General features: G+C 47.9%; 1 protein-coding gene across 2 annotated transcripts; it reads left to right on the top strand.

Annotated features, from left to right (window-relative positions):
* The first annotated feature begins 2,979 nt into the window (after positions 1-2,979).
* IL12B (interleukin 12B) lies at positions 2,980-12,357 on the top strand. 2 transcript variants are annotated; one of them, XM_086851671.1, is made up of 8 exons: positions 2,980-3,545; positions 6,314-6,398; positions 7,242-7,517; positions 8,294-8,411; positions 9,387-9,580; positions 10,302-10,447; positions 11,823-11,941; positions 12,035-12,357. In XM_086851671.1, the coding sequence occupies exons 2-8, from the start codon at positions 6,314-6,316 to the stop codon at positions 12,036-12,038; spliced, it is 942 nt and encodes a 313-aa protein (XP_086707797.1). In that variant the 5' UTR covers positions 2,980-3,545; the 3' UTR covers positions 12,039-12,357. The 2 variants fall into 2 exon arrangements, with proteins under 2 accessions (XP_086707797.1, XP_023792050.2); XM_023936282.2 differs by lacking the exon at positions 12,035-12,357 and having other exon boundaries at positions 11,823-11,945.
* The last annotated feature ends 4,575 nt before the right edge of the window (positions 12,358-16,932 follow it).

Below are 16,932 nucleotides of genomic sequence, written 5' to 3' on the forward strand. Positions count from 1 at the left end.
GGGGTCATTTACTGTAGAAAATGAGATTTGGTTCTTAAACCCCTTTGGAAATGTCACTCCTCGCTTTGCCTTTCTTTAAATGTCCTTGAGCACGACACTTCTGGCTGTTCCTGTTCTTTTTATCCCTCTGGTGGTGTCTCCAAGCCCAGGAGTTTGTGCAGAGACACCCAAAGCTCCGGGAGTTACCCCTTGTGAGGTCCTGGGGCAGGAGGGAGCAGGACCAAGAGAGGAAATCCAATTTTCCCTTCTCTCAGGGGGCACCAGCTGCTGCTCCACATCCACCCCAACCCCAGATCCACATCCTGCAGCAGCTCTGATCTACCAATTTCTGGTAGAAATTGGATATATTTTTCTCCTGTGTTTTGTTCTTTTCTCAAGGCTGGAGCTTGGTTTGGTGATTCCATGGAGTGGCTTAATAGGAATTTTTTAGGAAAATTCATTGGTACACTAATATTACACAGTATTTCCTGATGAATTCACATAAATGACTGAATTCTACATTAAGAATTAGAGAATAATGCATAGAATTACAGTTAAAGAACAGTGTTCCCTTCTCAGTGTTACTGCATTAAAAATCCTGGGAATAAAAGTTGATCTTTGGCATTAATCTGTCAATGGAAATCTATGGAAAACCAGCCAAGTGCTGAAGGGAATTCCATATTATGGAATCATACAGATTATACACTTTTTGTAATTATTAATTTTTGCTAAGTTACACAGGTGTGGGGTTTTTTTTTCCTGGATTGGGGAGATTTCTTTGTCATTCCACAAAGCAAAAATCCAAAGAAAGGAAACCCGCTTTCAAATGGGCCTTTCCTGCCAAAAAGGAGTTTTTCCTCGGCATCAAAGGAAAGCATGGACATGGTTTGCACGTTCTCTGTCAGTGTCATAGGGGAAGCAGAATAAGAAGATGGGGAGAAGCTGCTCCCCTCCAAATTTCCCCTTCAGAATCAGTGAGCTCATAGTGGAAAACCAGGCTGTCATCGAAAGAGCTTTTCACAATCTCTATGGTTTAATATTTAAAAATTCCTCTGATGGATCACAGGAAACCATCCCATCATGGAAGTTCCACCAGAGATGTCTGTGCTCCAGGACTGCTTTTTGGGATTCTTGGCATAAAGCTGGATCACCAAATCCCTCCATGTGTCCTGGGACAAGAGCTGAGCCAAGGGAATTGGGAAGGCTTGATGCAAACACACACTGAAAATGTGCATTTTTGTGTTAATTCTTAGGTGTTTATTTGCATTAATTAGTAACTGCTGATGTTTGAGAAGTGAGCAGACCTTTGTTAAGCTCTGCATTAGTCACTGTGACTAAAGAGAAGTGCATCCATGGAAGCAGAAAAGGGATGATGAGCTGAGGAGAATGAGCAGGAAATGTGCCATAAAGTCACCCCTGCCTTATTTGTACCTGTGACTGAACTCAGATTTCCCAGATTTCACCCGGATTTCCTGTCACTGCTGTCGTGTGTTATCCCAAAAGGGGTTTTGGATGCTGCAAACTGAATTAAATGGGGAGGGATTTGTGCCCAGCCTTGGCTCCCAGGGCTGGATTTGCAGCAGGAGGGGAGGGAGTCACTGCCCCCTGAGCCTCCTCCTGCTCCTCATTCCCAAATGTGCTCTTGGAATGAGATGGGAAAGTGCCCAGCACTTTCCTTTGAGCTGCCTGCAAAGGCAGGGGCTGGCATGAGGTGGGGACACCTTTGGCACCTGGAGTGCTTTGGATCCCTTTGGGAGCGCCTGGAGCTCCATCTCATCCATCCCACACAGATCCGGGATCAGTTCAGTGTCTGCAGGCTGGGAATGGCTCAGGAATGGATCCAGAACCTGCTCTGAACCTCCATCTCATCCATCCCACACAGATCCGGGGATCAGTTCAGTGTCTGCTGGCCAGGAATGGCTCAGGAATGGATCCAGAACCTGCTCTGAACCTCCATCTCATCCATCCCACACAGATCCACAGTTCAGTGCCTGCAGGCCGGGAATGGCTCAGGAATGGATCCAGAACCTGCTCTGAGCCAGATCCATCTCATCCATCCCACACAGATCCACAGTTCAGTGTCTGCTGGCTGGGAATGGCTCGGGAATGGCTCAGGAATGGATCCAGAACCTGCTCCGAGCCAGACCCAGCGTTTGGGATGTGAAGGGAGCAGCTTCTCCGTGCCAGAGGCTGCTCAGAGCTGCTCCCTGAGCCCTGCCCGGAGCCTGGCCCAGGGAATTCCCTGTTTGAGGAGCAGGCTGGGCACTCCGGGATGGGCAGGGAGTCACCAGCACTGCCTGGGAATGCAGAGCCTGGGGCCGTGTCCTGAGGGATGGGAAGGAGCTCCAGCTCACCCTTGGAGTGTGACCCCATCCAAGGGACACCGGGAATGGCTCCCAGTGCCAGAGGGCAGGGTCAGATGGGAGATTGGGAAGGAATTCCCAGCTGGAGGGTGGGCAGAGCAGCTGGGGCTGCCCCTGGATCCCTGGAGGTTCCCCAGGCCAGGCTGGACAGGTTTGGAGCAGCCTGGGACAGTGGGAAGTGCCCTTTCCATGGCAGGCTGGGGATGAGATGAGTTTTAAGGTCCCTTCCCACCCAAACCATTCTGGGATTCTGTAGCAAAGGAGCAGGAACCATCACTCCATTCCTGGATTCTGGCACTGTAACTCCTGCACTGTGGCAATCCTGTCCCTGGAAAGCTCCTGGAATGGAGCTGTGTCTCTTCATTAATCCTAAAGTGTGCCAGGTTGAGTTTCAAACCCTTTTTTTCTCTCCTTTTTTTTTTCTTTCCCCCCCTGCTTTTATAAGCAGTGTATTTTGTTTTGCCTGGCAAATAATGAGAATTGCATTCAATTACTTCAGAAACAATTTTAAATTAAAAATCCACACAGTCTTTCCTCATTTTCAAAGCCCACCTGGAGCACGGGGCTCTTCTTACACCTGAGGAAAAGGAACATCAGGTTCAGCATAATAATGTGCAAATATCAGGTATATCTAAGGTAGAACTAATTGTTTATTTTTTGGTTGACTTAAGTCTCAACTCATAAAACAAACACAACTCATAACCAGCAATTAAAAATTAATATTCTTTTTCCTTCTGATTGATGTGGGAGCTGGGATTAGAGGTCATTATCTCTCTCATGCTTATCAGGTGGAAAGAGTTTTTACTTTATTGAACTTTCTCTTTCTATCTTCAGTGTTTCCTACCAGACACTTTTGGAAGTTTATTTGGTCTCTCCTCACTCTTCCTCTGTGATGAAGAGACAGAATGAGAGACAGAAAACCAGCGAGGAAAGGAAATGACTCTGGCAAACCATTAAAGGTCGTTTTACAATCTCATAATTTCATTTCCTCCTCAAAGTTTACCTGGGACTCCCAAATAGTTTTTTTTTTTGGCTGTAGCTGTGGCCCAATGTAAAATAGGAACTGGAGCCTGGTGTTGCAATTCTGTGGTACTGCAGTGGCAAGGAGCATTTATAAGGCACCTCTGTCCTCACAGCCTTTGGGACCAGAACTTCAGAGCCAAACTCCAGCTGCAGCTCCAGCCAGAGGCTTCCCAGCAAACGGTGAGAACTCTTTTCTTCTTTACTCAGCTGCCAGGTAAAGCTCATGAAAGTTTAATGAGATTTATTTGAGAGTGGGTTGAAAAAAGTTTTTGGGAAATTTTCCTCAGGGCGCTGTTTACATCCTTGTAAAGTTCAGCACATGATGTACACATGGAAACACTCCTGGAGTTGTAACCTGTGTCACCAGGCAATAATAATCCTTTTATTGGGCCAGAATCGGTGTTTCTGGGCTGGGAATGTTGCCAGACTCCTTTTTATGGCTGTTGTGTTCCATTGTCTGGCCCTGCCTGGAGCTGGCCTGAGGAGGTCCAGAGGTCCTTCCTGACAGGAATCATTTGGAGATTCCCAGTGAAGGGACCTGGGCTCAGTCCTGAGCTCCAGAGCAGCAGGGAGGGGACACCAAGGGACACTTGTGCTCAGGTGAGACCCCACCTGCAGAGCCTCCAGCTCTGGGCTCAGCAGCAGCAGCAGCAGCACCTGGAGCTGCTGCAGGGTCCAGAGGAGCCACGGGGCTGCTCCAGGGCTGGAGCCGGGCTGGGAGAGCTGGGAATGCTCACCTGGAGAGGAGAAGCTCCAGGGAGAGCTCAGAGCCCCTTGCAGGGCCTGAAGGGGCTCCAGGAGAGCTGGAGAGGGACTGGGGACAAGGGATGGAGGGACAGGACAGTCAGACCTTGGTCAGACCTGGCTCCCACTGCCAGAGGGCAGGGCTGGATGGGGTTTTGGGGAGGAATTCCTGGCTGGGAGAGGCTGGGATGGAATTCCCAGAGCAGCTGTGTCTGCCCCTGGATCTCTGGCAGTGCCCTAGGCCAGGCTGGACGGGGCTGGGAACAGCTTGGGACAGTGGGAGGTGTCCCTGCCATGGCAGGGGTGGCACTGGAGGGGCTTTAAGGTCCTTCCAACCCAAACCATTCCATGATTCTGTGATTCCCTGATGCCCTGAACACTTGGAGCTGGAATATTCTCATTTTGAAACGCTCAGGCACTCAGTGATGTTCAGAAACTGAGTTTATTTCTGATAAAAAAATTTTGAGATGGGGGAGAGATGCTCTCCCACATCTAGAATGTGAACATTTCCATGCCAATCGTCGACTGTTTTCATCAAAAACCTGAATCATGAAGCTTCTCCCTCCTTAAATCAGGAGAAACTTTTCTGTTTGGAGGTTTTAATTGTGATGAATGGAAGAGAAGACACAAGGGCACTGCTCTCCCCCAGTCTGAGCTGGTGTTTTGATGTTCTGATGTTCAGTTTCAGGTTTATGAAGTGTGGTGATGAATTTCATGTTTCTGTGACAGAAACCAGCAACTTTCAGAAAGTTGCCAAATGAATCTTTCTGCTGGAAATTCCAGCTAATCCTGCCTGAAATCTAAGGGTGCAATGAAGCAGTGCACTGCTAATAGAATATTTATATTTTAGAGCTCTTTTCCAAGCTCAATTATCCTGTCATTTCTATCCACTGGCTTTTCCCTGAGCCTCGTGCCCCTCTCTGAGCACAGCAGGAGCTGCTGCCTCTCCTGGACACACTCCAGACACTGGATTGTAGCTCCTGGCCCCATCAAGAGCTGGGTACAAATCCAAAGGGCACTGGATGATTCGTGACCAGGATTTAGGAGCTGCAATAGGAACTGATTGGCACAGGAACACGCTCTGCTCTCAAGGAATCAGGAGGGATACTCCCCTTTCCTTACAAAAAGAATGGTTTGGGAGGAAAAAATGACTCAAAACACTTAATTTTGTGTTTTTCCCCTGCATTCAGCCTCCCAGTGTAGTTATAGAATAGGCTTTGAAAACAATAATCATCATCTCCTTCTTGAAGAGATTCTACTCTCCAGTTTAAAAAGGCCTGGAAGTGCATCTAAATAACTTATTAAAGTTTTTATGCACCCAGTAGATATGACAATACTGGTGTTTCAAGGGAAGTTCTGGTGGCATTTGGAACAAATTCAGGATAAATATCCATCTATATGTTGGACATACAGCAGCAATGTTCCCCACTCCGTGCCCTTCTTTCAGACAGAGCTGTGGTGCTGGACCCAGGAGGAATTTTGCCTGGAATTATTGACAGACTGAGCCTGTGAGAGCTCAGTGGAAGTGGGGCTAGAAGTGGAGCAGCCAGGCAATGCTGGCAGAGGTGGTGGAGACAGAAAACAGCAAAACCCTTCAGCAGCTCATCCACAACCCTTTGTTTTAATGGAGCTGCTGATGAACCAAATTTGGGCTTTGCACGGATGGAAATTGATGTCCATTGATCCCTCAGGGCAGCTCATGGGGAATCATGGAATCACTGAGGCTGGGAAAGAGCTTTGGGATCGTCCAGTCCCAGCTGTGCCCTGTCCCCAGCCCAGAGCCCTGAGTGCCACCTCCAGGAACTCCTTGGGCACCTCCAGGGATGGGGATCCAAAGCTCCCTGGGCAGCCCTTGGTCCTCCCTTCGGTGCCTTTTCCATGGAATTGGCCTCACTGCACCAAGCAGGGCTTTTCCTGCACCAGGAATATTTAACAGGGGACCAGACCCACTCACACAATTCCCTCTGAGCCATTCCTTCCCCAAACTGCCTTGGGATGAGAATCCCAAGTGGATCAAAATCCTGGCTCCAGCTCCAGCACCAACCTGAGATTCCACTTCTATGGAGTTCTCAGAATGGGAAAATGTTCCTCAGCTCGCTGGGACTGATTTTGGGTCCCTGTCACCCTGCCCAGCCCCAGCCTGATGTTGGAGCACACCCAGCCAACCTCAGTGAGCTTTAATAATGTTTTTTTTTCCCTTACAGATGTCTCACCTCCTCTGTGCCTTATTGTCCTTGTTTTCCTTTGCTGCCCTACTGGAAAGTGCCCAGTGGAAACTGCAGGAAAATGGTGAGGAGGTCTCTACTTAGTCAGACCTAAAACTTTGGAATTATAATTGTGGCTCTAGCACAGAATTTGTTAACTCCAGTATCTTAGGCCAAGGCTAAATGTTTATTTGTTAGACAGTACTTAATTTGAGTTAATGGAAAAAATATTTCAAAGTCCTAAAATGTCTTCCAACAACGTATTTGCAATTATTTGCATTGTTTTATTTCCTGTTCCTTCTCCTCGTGTTCAAAGTCTCAGTCACTCAGCCTGGATGTAAAAACTGTGTCTTAGGGAACAGCCCTAAAAAAAAACAGGGGAAGAATTAATTGTGAAAAAAGAGAACATATTTGAGTAAACCCTAAAACTTTGTAATAGTTGATCAACTTCTCTGGTAAAGAACTTAAATGTAAATCCATTTGTAAAAAATACAGGGTAGGTAACACACAAGTTTTTTGAATAATTTATCAGAAAATTGGGCTAAATTCAGATTGTTCTCACTTTCGATATGGACTTTCTTCCATATCTTCACATTAAAAAGAATATTTAGCCTGGGGGTTTCCTGGGAGGGATTTGATGCTGAAAACAGCAAACCTGTTGATCAAATTGAGAGTAAACTTTGAGTTTGAAGATTCGCTTTGCCTGTGTCCATAGGGAGTTTGGGAGACTTCCTAGAGCTGAGCATTTTCTGCCAGTTTAGATCCCATATTTGACAGGTTTCTCAGTGTTTCTCCTTCGTGGTAAAGCCTTGGAGCTCCCTGGGGTTCACCCAGGGCTCCCTGGGGACAGAGCTGAAGGAAAGGGCTCAGCCCAAGCTTCCCCCTAGTCCGTGTGAGCAGCTCCTGATTTTTCCTTTGCCATTCCCAGTGTTTGTCATCGAATCCCAGTGGGACGCTGAGGCCCCGGCCACCAGGGTGGAGCTGACCTGTGACACCTCTGAGGAAGCTGTTTACTGGGAAAAGGACTCGGAATGGAAGCAAGAAGGGAAGACTCTGACTGCTGCCGTGAAGGAGCTGCCAGATGCTGGAAACTACAGCTGTCTGAGCCAGGAGAGCCACGAGCTGCTGAGCTCCACCCTCCTCCTCATCGCCAGAATCGACCCCAAGGGGCAGATGATCAGGGGGATCCTGAAGAGCTTTACAGGTACAGCCCTGAAATGCTGGGATTGTCCCTGCTCAGCTTTGTGCAGGCTCTGGGAACACCTGGGACACATCCTTGGGAAGGGGCTCTCTCCAAAATCAAATGGTTCTCCTGTGGCTCTGGGCAGGGCAGCTGATGGGATTGGGGAGGTGGGATTTATTTGGGATTCTCTAGGCTGATAGCGTGGAGGGGTGGGAGGAATTGGTTTGGAAAACCAGGGCTATGAGAGGGACCCAGGGAATGGTTGGAGCTGTGGGGAGGTTTGGGTTGGATCTCAGGGAGAGGTTTGGGTTGGATCTCAGGGAAAGGTTTGGGTTGGATCTCAGGGAGAGGTTTGGGTTGATCTCACGGAAAGGTTTGGGTTGGATCTCAGGGAGAGGTTTGGGTTGGATCTCAGGGAAAGGTTTGGGTTGGATCTCAGGGAAAGGTTTGGGTTGGATCTCAGGGAAAGGTTTGGGTTGGATCTCAGGGAAAGGTTTGGGTTGGATCTCAGGGAGAGGCTCTTCCCCCAAGAAGAATTCCAGGATTCTGGGATTTGACAGAAGCAGGGCCTGGCCCAGGTCTGAAGTGCTGTCATTCAGGCCTCTCCACTCAGGACTAACCCTGGGACAAGCCTGGGATGTTTTGCATTTTCTGCACGAACCTTCCTCATCTGAGTCTTGTGTTTGGGTCCCTCCTGGTACTGCCAGGGAATCTGTGAATTTATGGATTGTTTCTCCCTGCCTTGGCACTTTTGGCAAAGAAGAGTGAACAACTCCTGGTTTTTTTTTTTTGTCTAGAGCCCAAGTGGACATTTTTGAAGTGTGAGGCAAAGAACTACTCTGGAATTTTCACATGTTCCTGGATGACAGAAAATAACAGCCCCAATGTGAAGTTCACCATCAGAAGCCTGGAAGGGTAAGAGCTTGGACTTCCCTTCCTTTCCCTTCCCAGCCTCACAGAGCAGCCCCAGTGATCCTCAGCGAGGGATTTCAGGCTCTTAGGGGCAAACAGATGGGGGAGAGCTCTTTCCCAGGTCTGAACACCCCCAAAATGTTTTGAGTCATTACTGGGGCAAAGTTAACTTAATAAGGGCATGGAAATCACTCAGAAATGAAGAAAGCCTTGGAAAAGGAATGAGCCCAAGTGGGCTGGAGTAGCCAGTGGGTAACTTAAGCAATAACAAAACAGTTGGTGGAGGGCAGAGAGGAAGTGGAGCCAAGCCAGAAAGAACCCCAGCTCCCAGTGCAGAGGGGAGTGGGAGTGGGAGGGTTCCCCACTGCAGAGCACATGGCCCCTGACAAGCCTGTGCTGAGGAACCCTGCAGAAACCTGCAGGGAAATGTGTGCTGGGAGCTCTGGGGGGATTTCCTGCCTCCCACTGCTCTGGGGCTTCTCCAAAACATGGAGTGCTCCAGCAAAGGTCACTCCAGCCTGCTGGAGGAGGAGAAACAGCTGCCAAGGGTTCAGCTGGCTGGGAGCAAAAACAGAGTCAGGCTCAGGTAGTGCTTTGGTAGCTTTTGGTGCTTGGGATCACCAAAACTCCATTGGGAAAAAATTCCATTGGGAAAAAAAACTCCATTGTTTCAATGAAGACTTCTCAACCCTCATTTTGTCAGCAGGGTTTGGGAGAGGGCAAAGGGACAGAGGAGGAAACTGGAGCTTGCCATGGGATGGTGGAAATGAGAGATCCTGGCTAGGTTTAAATATGAATTCCCTCTGCTGGGGCAGGGCTGAGCTGAGGCTGGGGCTGGACATTGCTGCAGCTCCCACTGACCCTTCTGTAAAGTTTGGGAAAACCGAGATCTCCTCATCCAAAACCTGGTGCCGCTGTTCTGGCAGCACATTCCCAGGACAAAGCAGCATTCCCAGTGCCTCTCCTGCTCCGTTTCAGCCCCCAGGGAGACGTGTCCTGCAGCAGCCCCGTGGCTCTCACCGAGGGGGCTGTGACCACCTACACGGCCCAGTGCCACAAGGAGAACTTCTGTCCCTTTGCTGAGGAGCAGCAGCCCATTGACATCTTCCTGGAGGTCATTGATGAGGTGGAATATGAGAACTACACCACCAGCTTCTTCATCAGGGACATCAGTGAGTAGCCAGGAGTGGGGGTTTGTTTGGAGGGGTTCAGCCCAGCCCTGGGAATCCCTGCCCTGCGCTCTGTGAATGCCCAGCAAGCCCCAGAGGCAGGAACAGGGGATGCCAGGCTGGAGGAGGATGAGGAAGTGAAGCAGCAGCATCTTCCTGACTTGTGACCTCCAGTGCCCCAACACCCAGAGCTCCCTGAACGTCCCCAAAGGACAGACGTGGTTGGGGTGAGACAGAGAATAATCCATCAGGCTCCTCTCTGAGAACTGCTGCAGGCTGGGATGTTTCCCTCCTCACCCATTCCTAGATGGACAGCCAGGGCAGGTTCAGGGAAAGGGACAGGAGTAAGAGGGCTCTGAGTTGTGGGCACAGGAAAACGAGGCAGCATCCTAAAGAAACAGAGCTTTTCCTAAATGCAGCAGCTCAGCAGGTGCTGAAGATATTCCTGTGTGGCCAGCAGAGCCCTCTGCAACCCTCCAGGCCAAAAAAAGAAGGATTTTATCTAGATTGAGTCTAGAAACGTATTAATTTTAATTTTAATTTAATAAATTAAATTCAGTTTTCCATAGAAAGCACCCAAGGCAGTTGTGACACCTCAAGTCTCCTCCTCTCTTAACTGGGAGGCTCCCAAAACTCATTCCCATGAAACCACCACCAGTAACACACCAATATCTGACATTAAACTGCTCATGTGAATGAATTCCCTCTGTGTTTTCTCTTGCAGTAAAGCCTGACCCCCCCCAGTGCCAGTACGTGGCCACCAATGGAACAGTGACCTGGACATATCCCAGAACCTGGAGCACCCCAAACTCCTACTTCCCTTTGACTTTCAAGGTCAAAGTTAAAAGCACAAAGAGACACAAATACCAGGTAGAAACACAACATCTGAGACACAATTTTCTTGTCTGAACGGTATAAATAATTTCAGTTTTGTATGCAAGAATAATGAACTAAAATTAAAAAGAAAATAAATGGTGCTGAGCCCTAAAAGTGGCAAATTCTATCCTGGTACAAAAAGGCTTTTCCAGGTCCATGAGCAGGAAGATCCCTGAGGCAACTGAGGACAGAAAATCCTGTCCAGCATTGCATGGTTGTGTTTATTATCTCATTAGGAGGCTGGGTTTGGAAATCCCAATTTCCAAACCCAGAAGCTCAGGATCTGCAACACGAATTTCCTCGTATGTTGTTCCTACCTGGGCAGCTCAGACTTCACAGGGTGAACTGGAAATAAGAGATCAGGGACTCATCTGGAGGCATTTCCATGGAGAGTCTGCTCTTTTCCCCTCAATTCCCAGTTAATCCATGGAATTGATGAACCGTGGCAGGGTTAAATCTCCAATGTGTGTCCAAACTGCTCTTGGAATGACCTGGCTTGGAAAAGAGCTGGCAAAACCAGCTGACCCCAGGGCAGCTGAGCCCTGGCCCCCAGTGCTGCCCAGCTGGCACTGAGGGAGGCAGAGAGATGGAATGGTTATCCCAGCTTTCCAGGGATGATCCAGGGATGATCCAGCAGATGGGGCCGTTCTCCCGCTGCTCAGTCCCTGATTTCAGCAGCCTCGGCTCCTCCACCCCTTCAGGAGGGAAATTGCTGGGGCTGGGGATGCTTCTTGTGCCACCACGAGCCCCCGGTGGGGATTTCAACCACACTGAGGAGGAGCAGCTTCTGATCTTAGGGTTCCTGCTAGGGGAGAAGAAGGAAAAAGACAAAAACCCAACCAAACAAAAGACCCCTTTGTTTAATGAGTGTTTAGGTTTGGGGTTTGGACATTTAGAGCACCGAGCTCAGTGGGTTTGGGTCATTTAGACCCTCAGTGGGTTTGGACCTCTTTGGGACACCCCCTCAGTGGGTTTGGGGTATTTAGAACACCAAGCTCAGTGGTTTGGGGTATTTAAAGCACCCCCCCCAGTGGGTTTGGGGTATTTAAATACCCCCCAGTGGGTTTGGGGTATTTAAAGCACCCCCCCAATGGGTTTGGGGTATTTAAAGCACCCCCCCCAGTGGGTTTGGGGTATTTAAAGCACCCCCCCAGTGGGTTTGGGGTATTTAAAGCACCCCCCCAGTGGTCCATGAGCTTTTCTGCTGTTTCTGCTGAGCTCAAGCTCTCCCAAGCCCCAGGACTTTGGGACCCGGGGGTGCAGTTTGGGACAGCAGACTGTCCCTAAAAGGGCTGAGTGACCCTTGCCGGTGCTTTGCGGTGGGCTGTGTCCCCCTGGCCGAGGCTGAAGGAGCTGTCCCTGTCCCCAGGTGTTCGACACCGAGGAGCAGACCCTGCAGCTGCCAGCCCCGGGGCCAGCAGAGGTGCGGCTGCAGGCCAGGGACCGCTGCTACCTCTCCTCCTGGAGCGCCTGGTCCTCGCTCTGCAGGTAAGGATGGGCTGCAGCTGCTGCCCGGAGGAGAACCGAGAGAATTCCCATGGGAATTTACACCTAAATCCAATTTCTGATGTCATTTCACAGATAATCAGGAAGGGACCCAGGAGGGAGGCACAGCGCTCCTAGAGGAAACAAAGAAGGAATTAGCACAAGGACAGAAGCACAACTGGAAGAAAAGTTTCCATCTGAAATTCTTAAGAAGCCATAGCTTATTTTTTTATTATTATTATTTTTTTGTAACAGTTGAATGTGGTCCCGATTTTGGCAGCTCCTCAATTCCCCAAATTCAAGCTACACTTTTAGCACCCGTCATGTTACATTAACATGATTTTGACAGGTTGCTGGCAGCTATTATTGTACGTCCTGCATATTGTTATTGTGCCTTATTTATTTCGTATTTATTTATTTTATTTCATATCCTTATTTATTGATTTATATTATTTATTAATTTATATTATTTATTTATTAATATTATTTATTTATCAATATTATTTATTTATCTATTTAGCATTTTCTTTATTTATTAATATTCTTTATATATTTATTTATCTATTTAGCATTTTCTTTATTTATCAATATTATTTATTTATTTTTTAATATTATTTATTTATTTATTTATTTATTATTTATCTATTTAGCATTTTCTTTATTTATTTCTTGACTTGCAAGGCCAGTGGATGGCAGTTCCTGTTCAAACCACTGCATGTGATAACTTATTTGGAAAGTCACTTCCTGAAAGAACTGTCTGGATATCCCATTATTTAATGGTTTAATTACTTTGTCGGTTTAATATTTATTTGTATTTGTTTCATTGGGACTGTGCAAGCACAGAAAGCCCTGGCAGCTGGGTGTGGTGTGCCCAGGCCATCCTCATCCTCCAGGGTGTTGGGGTAAAGAAGGAATTGCAGGTTCAGAGCCCTGGGGATGATTCCTGCTGCCCTGTGCCAGCTCTCTGTGCCCACAGCTGCTGCTGCCCAGCTGGGGAACACTGCAGGAGGGATCCATGGGATGCACTGGGAGCACTGGGAGCACTGGTGTGAAGGCAGCTCTGAGCCTCTCTCATCCCTCAGGAAGGTGAAAGGAGCTGGGAGCCAGGAGCTGCATTTATCACCTCCTAAACAGCCTCCCCTCCTTCCACTCCTATGGCACTTCTTCCATGATTTTCCACGATTTTTTGCATTTTTCCATGATTTTTCAAGATTTTCCACAATTTTCTATGATTTTCCATGATTTTCCACAATTTTCCATGATTTTCCACGATTTTCCATTGTTTTCCATGACTTTCCATGAGCCAGGGCATCTCCTGCAGTGGAATTCCACAGGAATGGCACAGGGCACAGGAGCCAGGAGCCCCCAGGGGCCCCAGGGCAGCTGAAATTGCACCCCCAGTGTATCAAACCCCAGCTGGGATCTGGGTTTATGGGAATTTTAATGATCTCAGGAAATCAGATTTTTAGAACAGGGATTTTTGTAGCCCACTCTGCACCATGTGCTGGGGTGTTCACAGAACCTCAGGGAAAGCTGTTCTGAGCTGCTGACAGGGTGAGAACACAGCCCTGTGAGGAAGCAGGAGTCGAGACCTTTGTATTTTTATGGGATCTTGGAATTTTTTGAGTTGGGAGGACCTTAAAGCTCTTCTGTTCCAGCCCTGGGACACCTCCCACTGTCCCAGAGCTCCCTCCAGCCTGGCCCTGGACACTGCCAGGGATGGATCCTTTGTCAAAACACTGAGCCCTGACTTCCAGGAGGGCAAAATACTCTGAAATATCTTTGAGGATTCAGGTTTTAATTAATTCAGGTTTTTTTCTTAGCCTGTGATAGAGAATCACTGACATTAAAGTCTTTTGTGGCAGCCATGCTTCCTTTTTCCCAGTCTTAGTGATGGGTGGTAATTTAAGATATTTAAACATTGAAATGTGTGGAGTATCTGATATTTCAGAAGACTGCTGATAATTTCTTTACAAGTCCTGTTAGTATTTATTAATATTAAGTTTACATGTCTTATTTTGGCTATAAAGGCAACTTATGTGCTGGTTTACAAAAGAGCTAAAAATAAACACACCTGAAAACAAGAAAATTTGTGTCATTTGTGATCTTTTAAGAATGGTTTGTGTCACTCCTCACTTTTGTACCAGAGGATCCGAAGCTATTTCTCTCTCAATGTCTGCAGGGGAAAATAATTATTCCTAATTAATAATAGCAAATTTACAAATAGCCTGTAAAACTGCAGAGGATGAGCCAGGGAAGGGACCAGGTGTGACAGCAGCATCTGCTGAGCCCTGTCCTGCAGGAGAGGAGAACTCTGGGCTTCTTTGTGGTCTCCAGCTTTGCACTGAACCCCCCTGACCCAGACCTTGAGGTTCCTCCCTCAGTGCTCAGAGGTCACAAAACCTTTCAGATCCTCAGGGTTTAAACCTTGGCACCCTGGAAAGCAATCCCTGAAACCTCTGCTGAGCTTGGGCCCAGCCCAGTCTCCATTCTCGGAATATTCAGCTAAATTTTGTATCCTGACAGATCCTAAATCAACCTTTGCCTTCAGAATGTGCCTTTCTGTGCCACCATGCCAAAAAATGAGGGTTTTTCCCCCACAGAATTCCTGGTGTGGATTGTGAACATCCAGTGGGGGAAGTCCCTGGCTGAGTTTATTTGGGAAAATAACAAAGCCCAGCCTGGAGCTGCCCCTTTCTCTGCAGGAATCAGTTCATTGTCAGCTGGCTGCTCTGGAAGGTACAAAGCTGACTTTCATCCCCAGTTATCCATTTCCATGGATCCACGTGCCTGGAATGTCTCCTCTGGGAATTGTCAGGCTCCCACCTCTGTCTAGATTGGATAAAAACCAGGAAATATTCCCTATGGTGACTCCAGAGGAGATCACTCTCTAATGTACTCCATCCATCCAAGAACAAAATAATTGATGTCAGTCAATTGGGCTTCTCTTCCTTCATTCCTCTCCTTCTTGCATTGTAAATAATCTGGAAACCTCTGGATAAATGTCAAATGCACAGACTCAGGCTGCACAATGTACAAAAATTCCCATCCACCCCACCAAAAAAACCCCTTTTAGATTACAAAATCCAAGCTTCTGACATAAAATTTTAGATTTAATTTATTCCTGAGAGAGGAGAGTCGCTGACTGTATAAAAAGCAGATTTTTCTGCTGGACCTGCTCCTTGTTCCCACCGTTTTCTGGGAAGGGGCAGCTCCTCCAGCTTTCCATTCATCCCATCACTCAACCCCTGGCTTTGGGTTCTGCTGCCACACCTCCCTAAATCTGCTCTGAACAGAGCCTGACTAATTCCCTGCAGGGCTTTCTGTGGGTGCTGCTCAGCTCAAGGGATGTGTGACAGGTAAATTGTGGTGTCCTTGGTGAGGCTGGAGGAATTTGCTGCTCTCCAAGAGCTCCAGCCCCCAGAGCTGGGCCAGGAGGCAAAAGGGGGATGATGGTTGGTTTGGGGTTCTGGGGGAGAACACAGATTTCAGGTCCAAATCACATCCACCCCTTCCCCATGCTGATCTTCCTCCCTCCCCTCTTCCTCTTTTGGAAATGTTTTATTTTTAATAAAGGGAAAAGCAAGGCAGGTCCTCCAGCCTTGCTGTGAGGCATGAAAAATCCTGAAATGTCACTTTGATTGACTGTGCCGTGACAGAACCAAACTCCAAACACCTGGAAATTGCATCTTGAGGCCATTTCAAATCAGCCCTATTCAAAGCCCATTTAGTGGAAGGGTTAAGCCATTAACACTTTGTTTTTGTGGAAAATCAACTCAGATGCATCAAGACACTGAGGAATCAAAGGATCCCCGGCAGGATCCACTCCTGGCTCTGTGTCCCAACGAGATCAGGAGGCACAAAGGAAAACAAAGATCAGCTCCAGCCTTTGCACAGCGTGTTGGGTTTATCTTTAATTTCTGAAACAACACCCAAGACCTTCAGCAGGGCTCTGGCTGAAGAAAGGCTCCTTTGAGGTCCCACAGGGAGCTCACCTTCCCCAGGCTCTGGCAGGGCCCCAGCAAAGGCAGCCCTTGGTTCTCAAAGCCTGCATTGAGCAAGACTTCAAAACCTGATGCTTTAATTGCAGCTGGGCGGACAACCCTGATCCACCCCCCTCCCTGGGACTGGGGAGGGGTCCCCAAACACCCCGGGATCCCGGGGAGGGGAGGGGAGCTGCTCCCTGTGAGTACAAAGTGGGTTTTTTTTTCCTTTTCCACGTGCTATTTGTCAGCTGCGTGGATGCCCAGCTTGGGAGGTTCTCCAGGGATGGGTGGGAGCAGGTTCCTCCTCTGGAATGCAGCCAGGGAACATCCTCCCATGCACTCCACTAATGACCTGCTGCAGCAGCATTTTTGGCATCCCAGGGGTGCTCCAGCCAGGGCTCCAAAGCAAAAAATGATCTAAAATTTGGAATAAATAATAATTGGGAATTTTTTCTTACCCTCAGAAAAACACACACTAATATTTTACCATGTGTAACACCATGGAATCGCTTTTTCTTCTTCAAAACATCAACTTGCAGGGATAAGAGTATAGAAAAAAGCAAGATATAATGGTAAAGGTAGAAAATTACGAGAGTTCCACAATTAACTCACAGGTATTCATGGGTTTGCTGATGAGGTTGAAATTGCACTCACAATTCTTCAATGTAAACTATTTATTTACCACATTTACCCTAAACTTCAGAATGAGTTCAGCAGTTAGGCCTTGCTAACCCAGCTTTGGGAAGCAGCTATTCCTACACACATCCCAAAATTTGTTCTCCAGTAAACTTCTGGTTTTCACAGGAGCTCAAATCACTCCATTGTGGTACTTTATAGCCCACCCTCGCTTTATCAAATGTTAATTTATGAGGACAAAGACAGCCCAGGGTCCCTGAAAATGCCAGCAACACTTGACATTCTCCTGTGGGAATGGCAGAACCAGTTCCATTGGAATGGCCCATGGAGGTCACCCACACCCTCTGTGGCCCCTTTAGAACAGAGCCATTT

Source organism: Cyanistes caeruleus, chromosome 15 (assembly GCF_971803275.1).
Source record: "Cyanistes caeruleus chromosome 15, bCyaCae1.hap1.1, whole genome shotgun sequence".
NCBI lineage: Eukaryota > Metazoa > Chordata > Aves > Passeriformes > Paridae > Cyanistes > Cyanistes caeruleus.

Excerpts from the sequence above, each read along its gene's own strand:
- IL12B (XM_086851671.1), top strand. The coding sequence starts at position 6,314 with ATGTCTCACCTCCTCTGTGCCTTATTGTCCTTGTTTTCCTTTGCTGCC. Across the intron at positions 6,399-7,241 it reads GTGGAAACTGCAGGAAAATG|TGTTTGTCATCGAATCCCAG; the intron begins GTGAGGAGGTCT and ends TGCCATTCCCAG. Across the intron at positions 7,518-8,293 it reads GATCCTGAAGAGCTTTACAG|AGCCCAAGTGGACATTTTTG; the intron begins GTACAGCCCTGA and ends TTTTTTGTCTAG.